The sequence below is a fragment of the Neltuma alba genome, unplaced genomic scaffold (genome assembly GCF_004799145.2).
Source record: "Neltuma alba isolate B1F8T4 unplaced genomic scaffold, ASM479914v2 tig00004508_pilon, whole genome shotgun sequence".
Taxonomy (NCBI): Eukaryota; Viridiplantae; Streptophyta; class Magnoliopsida; order Fabales; family Fabaceae; genus Neltuma; species Neltuma alba.
Window position 1 is genome coordinate 42,798 of NW_021633738.1, and position 15,184 is coordinate 57,981.

A 15,184-nucleotide genomic window follows, 5' to 3' on the forward strand; every position below is an offset into this window, starting at 1 on the left:
TATGGATGTATGGTTAATAAGAATAATACTCTTCTGGCTCTAAATATAAAACCTATTTTATAATATAATTTATATTATAAAATAGATATTATATTTAAGACTGAAAAAGTAATACGAATTCAATAGTATTGACATAGCAGAACTTCAAGGTGTTAATAAAAGGTGAGTAGTTTCTTGTTCGCTTAACTGTGTAAAAGAGTTTTTGAGCTTGTCTTTCAAAAATTATGTTTTTATTATTTATAAGTTATTTTTAATAAGTTTACTAATTTTTCTACTTTATCTTTATTTAATATATTTATTTTTAAAAAAAAAAAAAAATAAAATAATAAATAAATGGTAAAATAATATTACATCTAATTTTTAATATAAAAACTAAATAACTAATTTATGAATAGTAAAAAAATTAGTTTAGTTATTTATAATAAATAAATATTATTTTTAATAAAACGTCTTTATTAGTCATGCACAGTAGAACTAATCTTAATAAAAACTTCTTAACATATACAAAGTTGGTCATGATTTTATATTTAAAACCAATTTAAATATTAATCTAATTTTTATATTAAGAATTGAGATATCATATTATATTAAAAATTTAATTGTGACCTATATATAAATAGAATCAGGAGAATAACTCAGGTCACAACTCTACTTTGCGTCGGAAAACAAAGAAGTGATTGATTTGATAGAAGCAATGATGTTAATCACTTCATTCCTTTCCGGTCAAAAAAAAAATAACCACTTTCATTCCTGGCTGCGCAGCTTTCCTTACAAGTCACGAGCCTCACTTCTTGCATGCCTTCCTCTTCAACAGGTGACTTCCCACGTCTTTTTTAAAATTTTTAATTTTTAATTTTCAAAAGCTTATGATACCTATCCTTGATTTTAAATAACTAATTTATGATAATAAATAATTAGTTAAAAATAATAAATAAGTTAAAAATATACCTTTGTTTTCAAATACATCATTGTGATAAATGAAAAAAATAATAAAAAAGATTGTGTAAGAAAATATAATAAGAAATATTATAGCAAATGAGAGAGAATAAGTAATTAAAAGCAAAATTGAAAAGATTGCATTAAATATTAAGAGAAACACTAAATTAAAGCTTATAAAACAAATCACACTTCTCTCTACTCGTGAAGCTTATAAATAGGACTATATAAACATTATTTTCTTTTTGTCTTTTTTTAACTTAAATTTTATTTCATAATTTTGGAGGATAAATTTGGAAACATATAATATTAAGGAAGTAGGCTGAATTCTCTTTAGTAAGTTAAAACCTTCCTAAATTGTGAGCAAAGAGCAATATGCATAGAAGACACATATCAATGCTAAAAGGTAATCACGTTTCTTTTTGCTATAAATATATATATATTCTCCTGTTTTAAATATAAGACACATTTTGTAGTGTAAATTATATTATAAAATGAATTCTATATTTAGAACATGAGGAGTATATCATTTTTTTTTTGTAAAGCCTGGTTTTTTAATAGTAATGAAATGAAATGTGTCTTTTTATTTTTCAGAAATAAAAAACGGCGTCGTGGAAGGGCAGACCAGAAACGATGTGTTAAAACTTAAGAGGACAGAGAATTAAGAGCAAACCTCAAAAGGGGACACCAGTCACCACTCCCATTTTGATATAGTCTTTCTTTGCGTCGGCAACACGTAAGCAAGGACGAACCGACGCCCAGTGGAACACTACGCGACGCAAAACAACTCAGCCCCCTTCTCAGACGCAGCCTTCTTCTCCGACTCCTTTAGAGACCATAACGCTCCCCTTTTTCTCTGATGATCCGCCTGTTCCTCCGGCGTACTTTAGCCTCTACCTCAACCTCTCGATGTGCAGATCCAAAAGCAGCACAAAAGTGATCGAACCCAGCAGACCCCGTCGATCTCGTACCTCCCAATCTTCTTCCTCTTCGCCTCGCACCACCGCCAATAATCTCCGTCCTAATTCTTCTTCCTTCAATCTCACCACAGAATCTACTAGCTACTATTACAAGGATTGGTCTAAAGCCTCCTCCGTTTCAAGTGGGTCCTCCCTTTCGAGCCTCAAGGACTCTTTGCCTGAGAACGCTCATATCTATCAGTTCTCTGAGATTTCCTCCGCCACCCGACATTTTAAGCTCGAAAAATACTCCTCGTCCTCTTCTTCTTCGTCTTGGCGATGCTCCATTCACAACAAGGATGTTCTGGTTTTCCAGCGCAAGTTTCGCCGTCCCATGGAATTGCCGGAGCTCCGAGATCGGCTTGCTGTGATTTGCCGGAGCCATCATAGTAGCTTGATTAAACTTCTCGGGGCATCGGTCTCCGGTAATTATATTTATCTTGTGTATGAGTATGTTCGTGGTGTGAATCTCGCTGATTGTCTTCGAAATCGTTTGAATCCCAGCTTCACTGATCTGTCGACGTGGCTTTCTCGGATGCAAATCGCGACTGATCTTGCCCACGGTCTTGATTACATTCACCATTTTTCCGGCCTGAACTCGAATTTCGTCCACAACCACATCAAGAGCTCGAGTATCGTCATCACGGAGGACACTCTGAATGCGAGGATTTGCCATTTTGGTACCTCGGAATTGTGCGGTGAAATCGTCACCGCCGACACACCGTCCAGTTCCAATTCTACGAAATTGAAGGAGCTGCAGAGGTCCGGTAGCCGGACAGTGAGGTTGGAAGGGACGAGAGGGTATATGGCGCCGGAGTATCTGGCAACGGGGGTTGCGACGCAGAAATCGGATGTGTACGCCTTTGGAGTCGTGGTTTTGGAGCTCCTCAGCGGGCAAGAGGCGTTGAAGTACGAATTCGACGACAACGGTGGATTCACAAGGGTGAGTGTGGTGGAGACGGCGAGGTTAGCTATGGCGGAAGAAGGTGGACCGAGGAAGTGGGTGGACAAGAGGCTGAAGGATTCGTTTCCAGTGGAAGTGGCGGCTGAGATGATTCGGGTCGGGTTGGATTGCCTGGATGAGGATCCAAACGAGAGGCCGGATATGGGTCGGGTCGCGCTTTCGGTGTCGAAGCTGTATTTGGATTCGAAGAAGTGGGCCGAGAATATGGGAACGGCTATTGACTTGACCGTCTCACTAGGGCCTCGGTGACGTTTCTGACTTTGCGACGCGGCGTTTTTCGTGTTAGAGTTTTCTTAATTTTTTTCAATTTTTTAATTGCTTAAAAAAATCACCACCTTTTTTTTTTCCCCCTTGAAACTGACGACACTGCATTCAAAGAGAGACGAAAGCTAAATGTTGTACATGACAGGAAAGAAATACGAAGGCTTGCAGAAATGAAAGAAAATGTTGTTTTGAAGTCCGAAATATTCGAAGTTATTGCTTATAAATGATGACTGTTGACTGATGAGAGAGCAAACACAGGTCAATCAAATATTAATTTGAGATAGTTAACATTAAAGTGTCAGCTGAAGGCCCTTATAAATACTAAGCTACTTGCCGGGAAAAAAAAAAAACAAGCTGCTTCATGAGCCACTGATTATGGCCTTGTTTGAACTAACGTTTAAAATCACTTATAGACATGTTTTATGTAAACTGAGATAAAATTTTTTTACATTCTTACCTCATATTTTGTAAATCATGATTAAAAAATTACTTATAAACAATTTTAAATAGGCTTTATAGATAGATTATAGGGGTATAGACCCCAAAAAAAACAGTTATGGGAAAATGGGTCATGCTTGGATTCTATAATGAGAGAATTGTGACAAGATATCAAAAAAGGAACATGTTCGAAAAAAGTCTTATAATAATAGTAATTTGTAATGATAAGTTAAAGCAGGAAATAATAATAGGTTCTCACTTATTATTGAGACTTAATAATTATCCTGAGAATTCACAACAATTCTCACTCAAAAAATCCTGCTTGAATGAGCATCCTGACAAGAATTCCTTTAGGTTTTGTACAGTTTCAAACTTGACGTAGGAAAAAATTATGGTAGCTTCATCCTTAAAGTCTGGCCTCACGTTTTGTTTTAATCAAACGACCAGAATCCAGTAGTCATATTAGATTTTGACTAATTTGGTTTGAGTTTTGAAGAACCAGAAGAGCCGTAAAGCTCTCCTAATAAGTACTACTTCTGGTCTTTAATATAAGAGTTTGTTTGACTTTTATTTTGGTCCTAAATATAAGACCCCAATCAATTTTGTCATCATATTTATTCATTTTTTTTCTAAGGTAGTCCTTATAATGATGATAATTCTAATCAATACACTTGATTAGTAAAGATATTTTAAGAAAAACAACATATATTTATTATAAATAACTAATTTAACTTCTTTTCTTAATCTCCTCAAATTAGTCAACTAGCTTTTATATTTAGGACTGGAGGTAGTATTTGACTAATTTGTACATTCAAGACTCAAATTTGGGACCATTAATTAAGTTCGTACAACTTCTTTCGTGGCCTCATTTCTTTTGGAAAGTGATCATACTAAAAAATGCTAGAACTCGACTAATTATGCCTATGCAAATGAGGATTAATACGCACAAATTCCAATCATGAAGATTATAGCCACTTTCCTTAAGTGATCCACATCGAGTTATGAGCCATACTCCATGATACCTGAAACATGTAGAAATAAATGGTAATATCGATCTGCATTATATTATCCGTAAGGATAGAATATTGACTTAGTTGCAATCCTTTTAAAAGTTGTATTAGTTGAGTCTTGAATAAAAACTATAGAAAAGTACGTGCATTATAACTACTCTAAGTTGGCGACTAAATTTGAAATATGACAAGCTTATATTGCTGCTGAAACAAGGAACTAAACCAACCAATTCTAATGGAGAAATGTATACTTTAGATTTCAGCAGCCAAATACGTCAGTGGATTTGGATTCTCTAAAGTTGAGCTTTTTGAAATTGAAGTTTAACGTAAAGTACTAATACTTTACTCGACAAGATTTATATGATACTTTGTGTTCTTATTTCAAAGTATCCAGACTTCACGTTAATCAGGTCTTTCTTCATGCATCTTACAAGAAGAGGTGCAATTCCGAGAATCATCTCTGAAAGAAAAATACCTCTCAGCATTTGCAATCACAAATGCTTGCAGAGCCCACTTAGGATAGCAGACATTAGCTATACCCTTCAGAAAGTCATTATCTCTTTGTTTTGTTGCAATGAGAGTCAAAACAACTGGAAGAAGTACTGACCACTGCAAGATGGGGTTACATGTCAGAGGGAAAAATCAAAATAACATGATAAGACAAATTTTACTTGGGGAATTGATTATCTCTGTCAAGAATTTGTTATGCTAACCTGGTTTCTAAAATTTGATAGACAGACATGCAAGTACATCATTACATTCTTTATTTCCTTTTCTTTTTCTGAGAAGAATATATCATTATATTCTTCATGGGGCTTATGTCTGATATATTTACTATGACTGATGTATTTAAGAAAATTTCAACTATGGACTGCTTCTGATACTTACAAGCTGGGCGGCACCAGGTTCAAAGAACATGGCCAATGCATAAGCTATGCCAGTCACACAGTATACAAGACAGAGAAGCACAATGTAGTTATCTGCAAAAGAAGATCTTGGATTGGTGAGAAAATAGAACATGGAGAGGTACACCAGAGGCTTGACCACTGTATTAAAGTGATCAACTGTGTCCTTTGACAGAAAATAAGCCAAGCTGCTCATGCCGGAATCCCTCTCCCTCCAGTATTGTATTTTATCCAGAGAAAAGGATCTCAAGGCTGCTATTTTGCATAGAAGAGCTGAAATTAAAAACAACAACAACAAATTACATGACATGAACATTGAGTAGATTAGTGTAGCATTATAGTAATGTATCGGTCCACTGACTCCAACCGACTATAATATGATTAAGGGGTTTTTTTTTTTTTTAAAAAGAACATGGTTAGGGGGTCATATTTATTGGCATATAAGCTCATTGATGTGGCTGCTAGGGTTCAGAAGCCAAAATTACTTGTACAATTCAATTCTATATATTCATCAAACTGGAGATCAATTTTATGATTTATATGATTTACTATTTATATTTGATATTATAGCTATCTATTCAATTTTCAAAACAGATAAATATAATTATACAAGCTTAAAAAATGGATTGTCTTTGTTGTTTTTTTTTTTCTATTTTCAGTAATTTAGCGTGTTTAAATTCAATTTAAATGAAATAAAAATGTTCTTCTATTGCTTTCAATAGCAAATTAATTATGTTTTCATTTTTAATTTGGAAAAAGTAAAAATAAAATGAAAAATTTCGAATAGAAATTAAGAGAAAAAAATAGAGAAAGAAATTAAAAGACTGTTCCTATATTTTTCCTTCTTTCAAATAGAAAATCAAATGAAAAATATAAGTGATGAGCACCAAACAATCCAGTCCTCTGAAAAAATCAAGCTGATTCAATAGAAACGTTTATTAATTTTTATTATTTATATATTTAAATTTTCAGGTAGTCCCATATGTGAGTACTTTTCAAATAACACCCCAAAGCTAATGCCTATTAAGCTGAATATAATTGAAAAATAATTTTTAATTCATTAATCATAACCGAGAAGTTTAATCTTAAACACTATTCATGTTACGATTGTCTTGAAGAAAATAATCATAAACAACTCATGATGTTAGAAATTTTGTACTTCTAGCCTTAATTTTATTAAAGGTGTAGATATCTAATATACATCTGTAAATATCGAAGTCTGCTAGTATATTTTTTCCCCATAGTAACATCTGCTGCATGGTGAAAATGTTAATATCCAGCACATGATACAACCTATACTTGCTAAAAGAAATAGTAGAAGGACACTTGACAAACTTACAGACAGCAATGACCGTGTATGTGTACCCAACTGCACCAAACGTTTGTTCACTCGATTTTGTAAGCAATCCTAAGCAAGCTCCGGCAAGTAACAAGATCAGGTAATCTATAGCCTGAATCCTAGCTTCCCGTAGTCTCTGCTTACCAACCCTGAAACAGTATTGTGGCTGTGATATGCAGTTTACTGGCAACTAACAAAAGAAAATATAGTTTGGCCAAAAATTAGTGAAGAGACGTACATGCAAGCTTACACAGGTTTAAAATTATGCTATATTATACATAATTCTCGTGAAGACTTATTAGACGTAAATGCTCTCCAGCATTGCGATCATTTAATGAGGAGAGAGATAAATATGATGGCAGGTCTACAAATAATCTTGCAGCATATGATCGGAAAGTCAAAGCAAGAAATAGAACCGTCATCAACAATCCTTTGACCCTTCCCATGCCAAATTTTCCCAGAACAGGAAAAGAATAAATAATTCAACAAGGCAATTGTAATGGCTCTGATGAAAATTAACACATCAAAGGAAATTCAATAAATCAGCTGGAAAATGCAACTTCCGAGTAAAAAAAGAGGGGGGTAAAGCTGGGTTCATTGGATGATTTACCTTATTAGGAAGTACTTATATTGCATAAACACTCCAGGAGTTTTCCTGTTGGATAAATCCTTGGATTTGGAATAATTAAGTCTAATCTTCTCGCCCTGCAGTTCCACATTGTGTTTAACATCTTGCCATAATTCTCCAGCAAACGTTTGTTGATGGCCAGAACCATGAGGATCCATTTCAGTAGCTGTGTTTACACTTTGAGGTGATACATCAATTTTAGATACACCCTGCTGCATATCAAAAGGCACTGGGTAGTTATTATAAAGCATCCATTTAATTGGAAGCTCTCTATAGCTCACACCTGAGCTTCCACCAGGTACTGACATACCCTCCAGAATGTCAATAAAGTAGTCTGGAGGGTTGATCCTTTCTGGGATATTGATCCCAAAACCCGCGAAGTACTCTTCAATCTTCTTGACTGATCCATGATAGACAGTAAGACCACCTTTTGCCAGAAGAATTAAATCATCAAACATCTTGAACAAGGCATAGCTGAAGCATAAAGTCAAACCATCAATTAATCAAAAGGAAAGCAGTTCCATTGCCAAATGATGATAACAACCAAAATAGAAATAACAGAGATGACGACGACAATGATCATAAAGGGAAATTAATTAGCCCTATTGATGTTATATCCAAATTAAAGCATGGACAATAAAATTTATGCTCACATTGAATCTCGTATGTAATGCTCATTCAGAAATTCAGCAAGGACCATCTAAGCAGTTATGGCAACCTAATATAGTGCACATTGGTTAGGCATCGAATAAAACCCAGCAACGAATGCCATGGCACAAGTGGACCAAGAAAACCTAAACTTGCAGAAACAGCAAAGATTTCTAAGTTTATAATAAACAGTATATTAATCTAGTTTTCATATAGACAAGATTAAGGCAAAGTTCCAATAAAATATAACGAGCGAATAGTTTTTTGTAACTCTAAATTGAATTGCTGACTAAGAACTATGCCTAAGTAATTTCTTACAAGCCCCAGTTGTATATGGTCACACTTTTGATGAACATGTGTCAACCAACTAATAATTAATATAAATATCACTGGCACAGAAGGCAAGCCATTTTACTAGTGGTGCGATCTTGGAATTAAAGGTTACCTGGGTTGGTGCACGACCATGCAAATGTTCACTCCCTCGAGAGATTCACGTCTAAGTGCTCTAAGAAGGAGTTGAGACGATGCACTGTCCAAACCGGATGTGGGTTCATCCAAGATCAAAAGTGAAGGTTCCATGACCATCTCCAACCCAACATTTACACGTTTCCTTTGGCCTCCTGAGATTCCTCGCTTTTCAACAGTCCCAACCAAGGAATTTCGCACTGACTGAAGTCCCAGGAATTCAATAACTCTCTCGACAACTAGAACTTTATCCGGTCTAGACAAGTCAGAGGATAGCCTAAAACAGTAATGAGATTTTGTTGAAAAGATATAAAACATAAACAATCTAACATATATAATAATTTACACAGAAATACTAGCACATTACATCAGGACGAGCAAGGCATAGGCACAGAAAGCAAATTGTTGAAGCTAACAGTTTAATCCAGGTTTAAGAAGATAAACTACAATGGAAAATAAGTGCGGCCCAAAAGTAACTGCGTAATTTTTCTTGACGACCCTAAATAAAATGTAAAAAGCACTGCAGTTAGATTGTTTAACAATGTGCCATACTGCCACACCTGCACTGTGCACTGAACCAAAGGTTCTCCTCCACTGTAAGGTTTCCGTGAACTACATCATCTTGTGGCACAAAGCCAATAATTTTCTTGTAGGAGTGGATGGATTCATTCTTTCCATTTATGAGAATAGAACCAGTTGCTGTGCAACCATGTGCTTTCCCGGCTAGAGCTGAAAGAAATGTTGTCTTACCTGCACCTGAAGGACCCATGACAGCAGTAATGCGTCCAGGTTTTATTTTACCTGTAACGCATCTCAATATATGCTTTCTTTGTGATTTCAAAGTGAGAGTCAGATCTTTGAAAGAAATCTCGATTAATGGCCTTTTTCTCGGTTCACTGTTGATAGCCATTCTAATGACCCCTGAGAAGGTAAGATTCTTGTTTTCTTGTTGCTGCGCCTTCTCCTTTTCAAGTTGAGCATATGCATACTTAAAAATCTGGGCATGAGTATTCAATTGTTTCACCTTGGGCATTTTCCGCTTGAAACTTCTTTCTTTACTTTCGACACTGAAGTTTTCATCAATGTCTGGGTCATTTTCTATCTCATGCACCATCTGCATCAGGTCGCTGGGTTCTTTTCTCATTTCATTTGGCACTGCAGATGAAGGAACATCCAAGCATGAAGTGATAGAAAGAGCTGGCAATAATTCAACGTCTGTTTCCGAAGTTTCCTGATCCAAAATTTGAAGTTTTCCTGAATGTGATGCTTCCTTTTTATTACGAGAAAATGTGCGTGACAGTTGGGCTTGCAGCTCGCTTGCACGCTTCTTAGCAGCATCTTTTGCAGAATGCCATCTTTGGCGTGCATTTGCAGTGTTCCTTGCACTTCTAGCAGCTGCTTCTCTGGATTCAGCCACTCGCCTTTCCTTTGTTGTGAGAACTTGGTCAGAAAAGTTGTAAATAATGAGTAGCAATGTACTCAAAGCGGCCTGCATAGGCAGTGTGGGAGAGTGTCAATTTCTACCAACTTTGTCTATCTGTGTGTATGTCTGTCTATAAATCTGTGCGTAAGATGTCTTTTGCAAGGTTTTAAGCTCATCATTGAAATATGCCGCATTGCAATTTTGGATGTAAATTCAGTGGAAAAGATGCAAAAAGAATTGGAAACTTGTCCGGGCTTATATATAGCACCGCGGCTTAGACATTAGTTCTCCTGTAAGTAATCAATGGCTAATGAAAAGAAACGGTTGATTGTCCAGACGAAAGTTCAGTAATTCTGATTCAAAACTAACTACTTACAATGAGCATAATTCCATATGCATGCAGGTTTTGCGTTGCTGTTTTTGAATTACATGAACTCAACTTGAAGCATTCTGCAAGATAATCAGCGAATGGTCATATGTATAATCCACATGTATATGGTGAGGAAATTTTTGATTAAACAATCTGGGGCTTAAATATAAATTTTTTGCACCAAAAATTCACAGTTCTTATGAAACCTTACTTTTCTCAGATGTCGAACCCATCCTACAATAATGTCTGAAATACGGAAACATGAATAAAAAAAATCAGAATCATGGACACAGGCAGTATTGATAAATTTTATTAATATTATTACAAATCGACATAAAGGGCCTCTTCACCCATCTGCCAAGATCCTCACTTTTTCGAGAATCCTGTTACAGCCCGTTCTAAAAAAGAACCAGGTTTTGAGACAAAATAATACCCACTACCGCAAGGAACTTTTTTGGTGGTTGTTGGGCAGTATGATCCAGCAGAACAAAATATGCTCATACTGCTACTAAAATCGGCCCAAACATTTGCTCCTCCGCATGTATGGTTCGGCTGATTTGGAGGCAACTGGTAAAGATATCTGCAGTAAAAAATAGATTAATATCAAACAGAGAGTACAATATACCTCTGGATGAAAACAAAACTTGAGACCAACATTAGAACTCACGGTTCACATACACCAGTTGTTTCATTGAGTCTCGCAAGAGGGCAATGGGAACCTAGCGGGCAAGCTTCCAGAATAATGTTTTATATGCATATGTCACAAAGAAACATTTGAAGTATTAGAGAAGGCTTCAAGTATATATGTCTCAGTTCTTATTATTCTTGCATGTTATATCATTTGGTTTAAATGTTCAGAAATATTGTTGGGAGGACTCTGTCACATCATCCATAATAGAGTGGGTTAATGTTCATGCTTAGGAATTAATCGACGTGGTATATACGTTCAGTTTAACTATATACAAGAAGTGAGATAAACGGGTGCTTTTCTAACAACACTTACTCTGGCCCGGAAACTACAAACGAGTAGACAATTTTCATCCCATAGACCAGTGTAAAGTAGTAAAAGTTCCAAAATATATCAATCTCCCAGCACATTTCTAAATGCCGCAAAACTCTATTCAGAAATTAGAACATTAAAAACATTAGTATATTACCCAGCTTGAGGATGCAGAAATGTCCAATTAGATGTTAATGTTATACTGTCATGCAGAAGCGTTTTCCAGTCATCAGTAACGAGGATAGATTAAATATTCTCTTACACTTACGTATCATGCAAGTGAGGCCTTGAGGACAAAAGAAGCCCTCACAACAGGCTTGACAATTTGTAGTTCTTGCGGGCATCTCCTTTGAATTCTGAAGGTCAACATTCTGTTGTGGGCCAACACTACAGGCCCATCCTGGCTCGCAGCCAGAGACCCATGAGGTTAAATTGCAGTTCTGGTTAGGCTTTAGGAAATCGGCGCTTCTTGAACTTTCAAAGAAACCATTAAAGTAAAACCTCATCTCTGCTGCAGTACACAAGCGTTTTGTGATATCACCTGCAAACCATCAGATTAAAAGTGAAATGGATTTCCGTGTAAAAAAACAGAAATCCAGAGCATTAATGTTACTCAGTTCTTTCTATTTAAAGTTAGTAAGAAACAATAACGGCTTTATCTTGGTTCTTACTTTTGTTGAACGGAATGGAAGATAAAGTGGACAATAGTATTGTGAATAGAAGAATAACAATTGCAGTAGTGAAAGATGATCTCATGTAACCATATATATTCATGAAGTGCAATTTTCCAAAAGAAATCAATACTTTATCTCTTAGACTAGCAACTGATGATCCAATGTATCCCAGAGCTTCCATCCAAGCATGTAGTGACATTCTGAAGCTTACCTTTGGTTTTTCGAATGCAAGAACTCAGGAAGTCCAAATTTGAAGAGAAGTTAAATGCTTGGTTCCACTCAGTCTCCCTGAGATAAGAAAATTGGGTTTCACGGTCAAATCCATATATACAGAATTATAGGAAAAAAATACCTTAACAAAAAGTTTTTTTTTTCTTTTTTTTATTTCAGTTGGCACATGGACACAACGGAACGACAATGCCGGACTCAGAGAATTTAATCCTCTCATATCTTGCATATTGAAATCAAGTGCTTTCTTATTATTCTTCTTCTTTTCCATTTTTGTTTTTAATATCAATTATATTCTTGAAAACTTGTAATATCCCATTCGTTTAAAAAACGGGTTGAGTATGACATTATAAGATTCAAATATATGAAATTAATGAGATTTGAATAATATTTTTATTGGAATTTGGGTGTGTTGAATTAGACGAGAGACAACATTATTAAATGGGATTTTAATTGGAGGTTCAAATAAAAAAGCTAATAATTAATTTTGAATTTGAATAATATCATAATTGGGATTTGAATATATTGAATTAAATGGAAAGTATCATAATTAAATAGTATGTCAATTGAGGGCCTAAATTGAGAAATAAATAAATAATTTTAAATTTTCATATGTTCTCTCTAAATTCTGCACATCTAATTCAAATCTCATTTAAAGGACAAAAAAAATCATATTCCTATAAGAAGTGAACATTGGTTAGAATTTAAAATCTAATCAAATATTCTAGTCCGTGCATCGTACGGGGAAGAAATTTCTAGTTTCACTTAAAATTGAAAAGAAGTCATCGATGCAACAAAAAAAGGGAAAAAAAGAAATTAATATATTCAGAGTAAATCGTGTTCATTGAATATTAATGTACTTAATGCACACGTACACAGGAATTTTTCCAGACCGACCTATACATATAAAAGGATCTATGTTAATGCTAATAATTATCTATAAAACACCTGACGCTCATTAAAAAAATATTTTTTGATGTTTCATAGTTCTTTTTTTTTTTTTCCAAAAAATGAGTGAGACTCGGTAATAAAATGTAAATCATAAATATTTTGGGACAAGCTCACTGATTCATGTGATAAAGGTCTATAGAAAATGAGACAAATATACAACTAACGTTGTGTTTGGTTCAATGGAGAGAAGGAGAGGGGAGTGATTTTAATCAAGGGAAGAGGAGGAGAGGAAAGGAGATGGTAGCTACAAAGAAGAGGGGAGGGAGGGGGGAGGGAGGGAAGAGATTTTAATAATCTCCTGTTTGGATTGATTGGAGGGGAGGGAAGGGGAGGAAACAATTTTAATAATACCTTATTTTGTTCTAATAAAAAATTGACTATTTAACCTCATAAAATTTAAATAAATTTTCTCACTTTTTTATTTTATCAAGATATAACTATATATATAATGCAATTCACTAATTTTGACTTACAAGACATAATCACACACTTATAGAATATCAAGATAAAAAGTTGTGAATGATAGATTTCAATCAGAGAAAAGACCTCGAAGGTTAAAGAAAATACCGACGGCCTTTTGGAATTAAAAAAAGAGAAAAAAAAAATGTTCAACAATGCTCACTAATTTTGGAGACAACTATCTCGACAACCTCTTGCTAAATGTTTAAAAGAACTCTCTTATGTAGAAATGTTTATGACTGATTAGGGGTTAACAAATCAAAAGGATATATGAGGAATTAAAATATTTTAGTTAGGCTAATTTTGAAACTTAAAATTTTATCTCTCATATCTTCTCTAAAAAACCTCACTTTTGGAGAGGAGGCTAGAAGAGAAGAGGAGGGGAGAAGAGCCCTTCCCCTCTTTAAAAAATATCTTAACCAAACAAGGGGGAAAACAACTCTCCTCCCTTCTTAAAAAATTGCACCAGCCAAACAAGAGGAGGGGAGCAACTTCCCTTCCCTCCCCTCCTAAAACCCCGCACCAAACACAACGTTTTGGTTTCATTACATAATTAAAAGAAGTTTCAGAAAGCGGTGCATTAAAATTTCTTCTGATGATAAGGAGGCAGAACGGCTAGGCAGACACCGTGGCGACCAAATTAACAAATAGGTGTTGATCGAGGAAAAACGAAAGACACTTACGGATCTTTGACGCAGAAACTAGCACGATGGCCGATTTCATGACTGAGAAGGGAAGTGAGATTGGAAATTCGAGAGTACACAAGCTGCGTCACGAGGGGAAGAACTGCAGGATTGTGGATTTGATCGTAGTCATCGACGGCGACGTCTTGGCAATCTATCACATTGAAGAAGCTCAAGGGCGACGCAATGCCGAACCAAATGAATATTGCCAACAATTTCTTCGAGCTCGTTCTAGGTTCGCACATGACGATACTGAAATGGAGAATATATGAGCAGAGAGTGTGAAATGGAATGCAGGAGAAATGGAGAGCTAGCTAATGCGAAGCTAGAGTGAAGGAAATGAGATGGGGAAGAAGAAGAAGATGATGAAATTCTATTTGGAGAGGAAGGAGGAAGAGAAGAGGTAGTGGTGGGACCCACGAGGGAGGAGGCCAGCACGTTCGAACGAGTAACCATTAATCCCGCCATGCAGCCATCTAACTTCACACAGCGCCTGCTTTCAGTCTACGCCTTTTTTTTTTTTTTGATCTGATTCAGTCTACGCCTTTGCATGCACTACATGATCATTTTTTAAAATTTTTTTATTTAAATAAATTAATCATGAAACAGATTATATTTTTATAATTATTAAACATTTAAACTAGGTAGACTCGCAAGAATGTGCATAGCCTAACAAATGAGTGACACGTGAATTTGTTATAAGTTTTATACTTTATGGTGATATTAATACGTTGACATTGATGTATACCAATTATATTAATGATCTAATTAAAATAGGCTAAATACATGGTTCTTTATAACTGTATAACAACATGGTGCATTTTTAATTGAATGTTCCAA

General features: G+C 35.2%; 2 protein-coding genes across 2 annotated transcripts; one reads left to right on the forward strand and one right to left on the reverse strand.

Moving 5' to 3' along the window:
- Positions 1-1,493: 1,493 nt before the first annotated feature.
- Positions 1,494-3,299, forward strand: LOC114744984 (lysM domain receptor-like kinase 3). Its single transcript, XM_028933121.1, has one exon. The coding sequence runs from the start codon at positions 1,846-1,848 to the stop codon at positions 3,106-3,108; it is 1,263 nt and encodes a 420-aa protein (XP_028788954.1). The 5' UTR covers positions 1,494-1,845; the 3' UTR covers positions 3,109-3,299.
- A 1,127-nt stretch (positions 3,300-4,426) lies between these two features.
- Positions 4,427-14,589, reverse strand: LOC114744993 (ABC transporter G family member 24-like). Its single transcript, XM_028933131.1, has 14 exons — positions 14,345-14,589; positions 12,235-12,311; positions 11,618-11,890; positions 11,017-11,080; positions 10,783-10,929; positions 10,561-10,595; positions 10,356-10,429; positions 9,117-10,045; positions 8,537-8,833; positions 7,426-7,917; positions 6,816-6,964; positions 5,460-5,749; positions 5,047-5,180; positions 4,427-4,583 (listed from the first exon to the last, which is right to left on the reverse strand). Exons 1-14 carry the CDS (start codon positions 14,587-14,589, stop codon positions 4,427-4,429), a joined length of 3,363 nt encoding a protein of 1,120 aa, XP_028788964.1.
- Positions 14,590-15,184: the final 595 nt, after the last annotated feature.

What these genes read in the sequence shown, in the direction of transcription:
- LOC114744993 (XM_028933131.1), bottom strand. Translation starts at nt 14,589, where the DNA reads ATGTGCGAACCTAGAACGAGCTCGAAGAAATTGTTGGCAATATTCATT. An exon ending in AAAGTTCCTTGCGGTAGTGG is followed by an intron (nt 10,596 to 10,782) that starts GTATTATTTTGT and finishes TCCGTATTTCAG; the next exon opens with ACATTATTGTAGGATGGGTT. An exon ending in AACCTGGTGCCGCCCAGCTT is followed by an intron (nt 5,181 to 5,459) that starts GTAAGTATCAGA and finishes CCCATCTTGCAG; the next exon opens with TGGTCAGTACTTCTTCCAGT.
- LOC114744984 (XM_028933121.1), top strand. Translation starts at nt 1,846, where the DNA reads ATGTGCAGATCCAAAAGCAGCACAAAAGTGATCGAACCCAGCAGACCC.